Raw genomic sequence first — 6746 nt, forward strand, 5'->3', positions numbered from 1 at the left:
CAAAGCCCCACCTCCCAGGCCCCGCGGCCTCCCCAGCCTCGACAGTCTTGTCCGCCCCCTCTGAAGGGCACCACCCTAGCTCCAGGCCAGTCCACGGATGGACAAGACTCAAAGCCCAGCATGAAGGCTGGCCCCCCCAGCTCTCCCGATGCCCCAGCCTGGCCACATCCCCTCCCTCACAGACCACTCAGCACACCTGTGTCGGCTCTCACAGCTGCCCAGGGTGGGCAGAGTGGTCTCCACCCAGATATGAGGTGGCTCCAAGGGGAGCAGGGGGTGCCCAGAGGGCACCCCCTGCACCCCAGCATAAGCTGCCCCTGCAGGCTCAGGACCCAGGCTGCTCTGGCCACTCAGCTTCCAGCAGCAGCCCACTGGCCTCTCCTTGTACCTGATGCTGCCAGGCCCATGTCCTGGGCGACGGAGGCGGCCGGCAGAGTGGGGAAGTGGTCACAGAGACACCCCACCCCTACCCCCAAGAGACTGGGACCAACACCGCCATTCTCTTTCAGTAATGTCTTTTTTAATAAATTTAAGAACCAACCACTTGACCTTTACTCCCCCCACCCCCCAGAGCAACTAAAACCAACTAAAAGGGGGCACAGCCTGGGGGGCAGGGAGCGCTAGGAGTCATAATCCTCTTCATCCTCGGCGTCAGGTGCTGAGGGGCCAGGGGGCGCTGGGGGCAGAGGCATCGTCGAGGCAGCGAAGGGTATGAAGGGTGTTGGGGGGCTGCCGGGTGGAAAGCAGCCGAGGATGATGGGGCCGCCCCTGCCTCAGGAGCCCCACCCCACCCTCTACAGAGGCAGGCAGGCACCCACTGACTTTGGCCACACACCAGAGCAGGGCAGGGCCCAAAGCCAGTCACAGAGCCCTGCCCGAGCGCCATCTGTCCCCTGTCCCCACCTCCCACGCCCATACCAGGCTCAGCCCATAGATCCAACAGCTGGCTGGGCACTCAGCAGGCCAGGCCAGGCGAAGGGCAGGCCTGGGAGTGTGCTGGGCTGCTTACCTCTGAAAGGGGGCAGGGGGGTGGCTGGCCTGGGGTGGGGGCTGCAGGGTCTCCTCCTCCCCCTCCGTGTCTGTGTCCTCTGACTCATCCTGTGAGGGAAGCTGGGGTCAAGGAAAGGCCATGTGTGCACACACACCCCTGGGGACCCCAGACCTCTGGGAGTGGTGGGACAAGAGGGAGGGGTCCCCTAGGTGCCACCCCTCCTCACCTCCTGTTCTGAGTCCGTCCCCGACAGCTTCTTGTCCTTGCCTTTAGTGCCCATGCCACCATTCTTTCGGCTGCTGCCACCTGGCTTCCGACCCCTTTGAGAAGGTACAGCCCATCTGCCCAGGGGTCACCCCTCTCCAGGGCTAACCCTCAGCCGCCCCGTCCCCCATGGCCTTGGCCTTTCCCCGCCTGGACACTTGGTCCCCCACCTGCGGGCCCCCTTGTCCCCATCCATGTGGTTGTCTTCCCCATCCCCCTGCATGTCCGGCACAGAGGCGACCAGGTCCTTCAGAAAGTCAAACTGCTGCTCCAATTCAATGCACTGCTTCCTGGAAAGGGGGTGGGGGCAGGGGCGCGGGGCCGGAGGGAGAGGCTGCAAGGGAGCCTGCACCAGACCTGCCCGCTTCCTGCAGGCTCCTTGTCCACCCGGAACCCCCAGACCCTCCTCTACGGTCCAGTCCCTCCAGGGGACACGGTGGTCTGCCTCCCAAAGCCTGGGATCTCGGGCCCCACTGCCCCTTCCAGCTCCCCGCGGCCGGCCGCCGCCACTCACAGGTGAGACGTGGTCATGGTCTTGGCGTTGCGGGACTGGGTCACCTGGCAGGCCTTCTTCAGCAGCGACTCCAGGAAGAGCTCCAGCGCCCGGGCTGAAGGGTGTCAAGGAGAAGGCCGCCCCGCCGGCCGGAACCACCCCCCGGCCCCCCACGCCCCCCGAGAGCAGCGCCCGGCAGGATACAGATGATGACCGGCACGGCGGCCGCCACCTTCCCGATCTCCTCGTCCGTCTGCATGATCTTCTTGATCCGCGCCTGGGGGCGGGCACAGCGCTCGGACCCCGCCGCACCGGCCCGCAAAGGTGGGTAGGGGGGCGGGCAGCGGGGGGCCAGGGGGCTTCCAGGGGACCGGGGGGAGGGGCAGAAAGGGGCGGGGCGTCCGGGCCCCGGGCTCCCGTGAAGTGCCCGCCCCCACTGCCCCGCGGGGCCCGGTCCCGGCCTCCCCGGAGCGGCCTGCTCCTCCCGGCCCGGCCACGTGCTCACCGGCGGGAACCGCGCGTTGTACTTCTTCTTCTTGCTCGGCATCTCGGGGCCTCTTCCCGACGCGCCGGGCCCTGCGCCGCCGCCGCAGCCTCCCGGCCCCCGGGCCTGCTCGCCGCCCGCCGGTCACGCTTCCCCCGGGTCCTGGCGCCGCCCGCCCGGCTCCGCCGCTCCGCACGGGGTCCTAGCGCCGCCGCTCAGGGCCCGCCCCCCGAGCCTGCGGGGCGGTGCGCGGCGTCCCCGCCCGTCGGCGCGGCCTCTCTCGCAGGCCCCGCGGCGCCGAGAGCGAACGTTGGCTCCGCCTCCAGGCCGCTGGCGTCCTCGGGTTTCCACGCTGGGCCCGCCCCCTGGGCCCACCCCGCGTCTCGGACGGCCCCGCCCGCCGCGTCAGGCCCCGCCCCGCCGCGTACCGTGCGGCCCGCAGGCCCCGCCCGCCGCGTCAGGCCCCGCCCCACCGCGTACCGTGCGGCCCGCAGGCCCCGCCCCGTGGCGGCGTTTGTCTATAAAGTTGTTGTTGAAGCGGCGAGCGCTAAGATGGCGGCGGCGGCGGCGGCGGCCCTGGCGGGGGCGGGGCGCGGCGGCGGCGCGGAGCCCCGGCAGGAGCCCCGGCAGGAGCGGAGCCGCGCCCGGGGCTGGGCCGGCGCCGAACGCAACGAAGGCCGGAGGTGACGACGGGACGGCGGGCAGGGTAGGGCTGGGGCGGGGGCCCAGCTGGGTCTGTGGGGGCCAATGGCGGCTGGCGCGGCGGGCCCCCAGGTTCGAGCCCAGGCCCCGCTCTATCGGCCCAGACGCGCCTTCCGTCTAGGCTGCCAGGCCGTCGTCCAGAAGTGAGCGGGACTGCGCCCCCCAGGAGGCCCCGGTGCGCGCCCCTGCCCTCCCTCCGTGAAGCCCGACGCCCCAGGGCCCCCAGCTTTGTCGCCAGGGTCCAGGTGTGACCTTGGACAGGTTCCCTGCACCGAGCTTCGGTCTGGGAGTCAGAGAGCAATGGTGTGACCATAAACAAGTGGCACGGCAGGCACCCCATTCTCACAGCCGGATGCTGAGAAAGGATCCGGTGTCGTTCTGCTCTCGAGATGAGGCAACTGAGGCACGGCGACACTAAGTCTCCCCCCAGGCCACAGGGTTCAGGCCAGCCCTGGCACCTGCCGATTGCCCCAGACCTGCCCAGACTCTGTTTCCTCACAGCAGGATGGAGCCAGGAGAGGAGGCCGAGGAAGAAGACTCTCCGGGAGGCCGGGAGGATGGCTTCACCGCCGAGCACCTGGCTGCAGAGGCCATGGCGGCAGACATGGACCCCTGGCTGGTGTTCGATGCCCGGAGCACACCTGCCACAGAGCTGGACGCCTGGTTGGCCAAATACCCCCCCTCCCAAGTTACCCGCTACGGGGACCCTGGCTCTCCCAACTCGGAGCCAGTGGGCTGGATCGCGGCCTACGGGCAGGGCTACACCCCTAACTCGGGAGATGTGCAGGGTCTACAGGCCGCCTGGGAGGTGCTGCAGACCAGCGGGCGACCCATCACTCCCGGCACCCTGCGCCAGCTGGCCATCACCCACCAGGTGCTGTCGGGCAAGTGGCTGATGCACCTGACTCCTGGCTTCAAGCTGGACCACGCCTGGGCGGGCATCGCCCGAGCGGTGGTCGAGGGCCGGCTTCAGGTGGCCAAGGTGAGCCCACGGGCCAAGGAGGGTGGGCGCCAGGTGATCTGCGTGTACACGGACGACTTCACGGACCGCTTGGGTGTCCTGGAGGCGGACTCTGCCATCCGGGCTGCAGGAATCAAGTGCCTGCTCACCTACAAGCCCGATGTCTACACCTACCTGGGCATCTACCGGGCCAACCGCTGGCACCTCTGCCCAACTCTCTATGAGAGCCGTTTCCAGCTGGGGGGCGATGCCCGTGGTTCTCGGGTGCTGGATCGTGCCAACAATGTGGAACTGACCTAGTGGGGCCAGATTTCCCCCTGCCCCTCTGCTGGAGGGCTGCTCCTACCTTCCTTGTCGACCCTCCCCCAGAGGCCAGACCCCAGCCCTGAGGGACCGGGTTAGGTCACTCAGGAACTGCCGGCATCATTCGCCCCCTTTGCATCTCTGTCCACGAGTGACTTGAACCCCTGCAGGTAGGGGGCCCTGGCTCGCTGAGGGCCAGGCCCTCAGCCTCTGTCTTCGCTGCTGTTCCCCCCTCCCCCTCACAGGGTCATGGGCTGGGGCCGGACGCCAGGGAGAGCCATCCTCGGCCACCCTGTCACCTCAACGGGCTGCACTGCCCCTCCTACATTGTCTTTGTCTTCCCTCCCTCCTGCCCTCCGGAGGGAGAAAATGCCAGTGCTTCCAGCCCCTCCCTTGGAACCATCTGGAACAGAGGCCAGGGCCCTGCAGGTCTGAGCATGCCATTGGGGGGTGGGTGAGTCCTTGTGCCCACTCAGTCCCTGGCAGAGAGATGGGACACTGGGACCACAGACCCCAGGCCTTCCCCTCCCTGCAACTCATAGCCCGCACCACCCTAGTCCCCTCAGCGATCTTAGCACATGCCTGCCCCTGACACTCCAATAAAGCCCAGCTTGGGTCTGTGTCTTGAGTGTTTTTTAAAAGACTGTCTTGGTGGCTCCCTGTTTTGCTTGCCGGGGAGAAGCAGAGCCAGGAGAAGGGGGTACCCCCGTAGGCCTAGCCTCCTGTCTGCCCACAGCACTAAGACCTGCTTTGCTGCCAAGGCCCGGCCCCTCTCAGAGCCTCTGTGAGGCCAATTCTACCACCTCAGGCCACAAACCAAAGCCAGCTTCTCCTCCATTTCCCATAAGCCTGAGGGCTTGGCCCTTCCCAGCAGAGCCAAAGGGACCATTGCTAGTCTCAGATTTCTGCGTAGTAATCCAGGGAGTTGATGCCAGCTAGTGGCAGCCATACAGGGAGAGTAGAACTGTTCTTAGGGCCTCCGAGACTGGACGTCTGCATAAGAGCAGACACTCAATGCTCTCCCTACGACCTACCGCTGGGTTTGAACCGCCAGCCTTTCATGTAGCAGCCCAACATGTAAACCACTGTACCATCAGGACTCCACACACGTGCATCTCAAAGAGATAGTCCTGGCAGAGGCAGCTGGACCAAGACTCCCCATTCAGGGAACAGACACTGGCCTGGGTTTCCATGCCCTAGACCCTGGTGGCCTAGTGGTCGTGCACTGAGAGCAGTTCAAGACCACCAGCTGCTCCGCGGGAGAAGGCTTTCTACTCCGGAGAACACTTAGGGGTTTCAGAAGCTCACGGGCAGTTCTACCCTGCCCTAAAGGGTCACTGTGAGTCAGCATCCACTTGATGGCAGTGGGTTATTTTAGGCTAAGCAACCTTGTGCAGTGTACAACCTACACAGCCATCAGTGGTGGCCCTGGGAGCCCTCCCAGTCACACTCTCACACAGTGCCCGACTGACTGTCACAGGGGCCACTGGGCAGCTTGCATAGAAAGCACTTCCAGAGGCCATGCATCACCGAGTTCTCATGCATCACTGCCCCACTGTAGTCAGGGACGATGAGGTTAAGGGGAAGGGACTTCCGTAGGGTCACAAGGTGAGTGGAGCAGAGAGATCGTGTGCCTTCGGAGAGACTTAGCTGTCGCTGGCTCCTCAGCCCACAGCACGTGCTCACTCCCACGATCTCACTGAGCCTGGCTCCTGCCCATCGCCCTCCCCTGACCTCAGTCGGTTGGAGCCAACGGCATCTGGCTGGGAGCCCCCTGAGACACGGCGCCCGTGCGCCGTGCCGGAGCTGAGTCAGCCTCCAGCAGCCTCACCAAATTGGAATTTGGAGCAAGGGAGCGGAGATGCCACTCAGTTGTCTGGGTGGAAGTGGGTGAGTCAGGCATGGTGGACCTATCCCCCTCTCCAGCTTCCTCCCCACCCAGCTCCCTGGGGACAGGCTTTGGGAAGTCCCTGGAGCCTGATCAGTGGTCACCAGGCTGGAGTCTGGTGCCCTGAGGCCATAGACCCATAGTGCCTTGCACTTGACAAAAGAAGGCCAAGGCATGAGGTGGGTCCTGGCCAGGCCCTCATGGGTCCCACCACAATGCCCACGTAACAGCAATAAATGTTCCTTGTCCACCCATTCGTCCACACATCTCCCGTCCTGCCCGTGTTCTATGCTGACCTCTGGTCTCTTCAGCCATGGCAGTCATGCCCACTGCCTTCGGTGCCCCTTCCCCTCCGCCCCCTCCCCCCCAGCTGATGTCAACGGATCCTTATGCAAAGGGCCTGTGTCCCCCCTCCCCCCCAGCTGATGTCAACGGATCCTTATGCAAAGGGCCTGTGTCCCCCCAACAGCCTGCAAGCACCCCCATCCCCTGTTGATCATTGCTCAGGCACCCTTTCTGCCCATGTCCAGCCCACTGGTGCCACCTGGCATTTCCCTCAGCCCTTGGCACACGGCTTCTGCATGCCTGCCTGCCCCAGCACGGGCTGGACATCCCTGTGGTGATGCATTCCCCTGCCACCTGCCCAGACGGCATGCCCCA

General features: G+C 65.8%; 2 protein-coding genes across 9 annotated transcripts; one reads left to right on the forward strand and one right to left on the reverse strand.

Moving 5' to 3' along the window:
• Positions 1–498: 498 nt before the first annotated feature.
• On the reverse strand, positions 499–2433 carry DRAP1 (DR1 associated protein 1). 3 transcript variants are annotated; one of them, XM_075545370.1, is made up of 7 exons: positions 2254–2426; positions 1953–2025; positions 1770–1863; positions 1426–1545; positions 1218–1332; positions 1010–1098; positions 499–729 (listed from the first exon to the last, which is right to left on the reverse strand). In XM_075545370.1, the coding sequence occupies exons 1-7, from the start codon at positions 2293–2295 to the stop codon at positions 621–623; spliced, it is 642 nt and encodes a 213-aa protein (XP_075401485.1). In that variant the 5' UTR covers positions 2296–2426; the 3' UTR covers positions 499–620. The 3 variants fall into 3 exon arrangements, with proteins under 3 accessions (XP_075401485.1, XP_075401487.1, XP_075401488.1); XM_075545372.1 differs by having other exon boundaries at positions 1218–1311; positions 2254–2421; XM_075545373.1 differs by lacking the exon at positions 1426–1545 and having other exon boundaries at positions 1218–1311; positions 2254–2433.
• Positions 1934–4839, forward strand: C4H11orf68 (chromosome 4 C11orf68 homolog). 6 transcript variants are annotated; one of them, XM_075545366.1, is made up of 3 exons: positions 2747–2915; positions 3436–3916; positions 4444–4839. In XM_075545366.1, exons 1-3 carry the CDS (start codon positions 2785–2787, stop codon positions 4654–4656), a joined length of 825 nt encoding a protein of 274 aa, XP_075401481.1. In that variant the 5' UTR covers positions 2747–2784; the 3' UTR covers positions 4657–4839. The 6 variants fall into 6 exon arrangements, with proteins under 6 accessions (XP_075401484.1, XP_075401481.1, XP_075401479.1 ...); XM_075545369.1 differs by lacking the exon at positions 2747–2915 and adding an exon at positions 1934–2072 and having other exon boundaries at positions 3439–4587; XM_075545364.1 differs by having other exon boundaries at positions 3436–4587.
• Positions 4840–6746: the final 1907 nt, after the last annotated feature.

Source organism: Tenrec ecaudatus, chromosome 4, assembly GCF_050624435.1.
Source record: "Tenrec ecaudatus isolate mTenEca1 chromosome 4, mTenEca1.hap1, whole genome shotgun sequence".
Taxonomy (NCBI): domain Eukaryota; kingdom Metazoa; phylum Chordata; class Mammalia; order Afrosoricida; family Tenrecidae; genus Tenrec; species Tenrec ecaudatus.

Bases quoted from the DNA above. Each gene is read 5' to 3' on its own strand.
- DRAP1 (XM_075545370.1), bottom strand. From the start codon at position 2,295: ATGCCGAGCAAGAAGAAGAAGTACAACGCGCGGTTCCCGCCG. The intron at 1,099-1,217 runs GTGAGGAGGGGT...CTTCCCTCACAG, and splicing joins GGACGGACTCAGAACAGGAG to GATGAGTCAGAGGACACAGA. The intron at 730-1,009 runs GTAAGCAGCCCA...TCCACCCGGCAG, and splicing joins CCCCCTGCCCCCTTTCAGAG to CCCCCCAACACCCTTCATAC.
- C4H11orf68 (XM_075545364.1), top strand. From the start codon at position 2,785: ATGGCGGCGGCGGCGGCGGCGGCCCTGGCGGGGGCGGGGCGCGGCGGC. The intron at 2,916-3,435 runs GTGACGACGGGA...GTTTCCTCACAG, and splicing joins GAACGCAACGAAGGCCGGAG to CAGGATGGAGCCAGGAGAGG.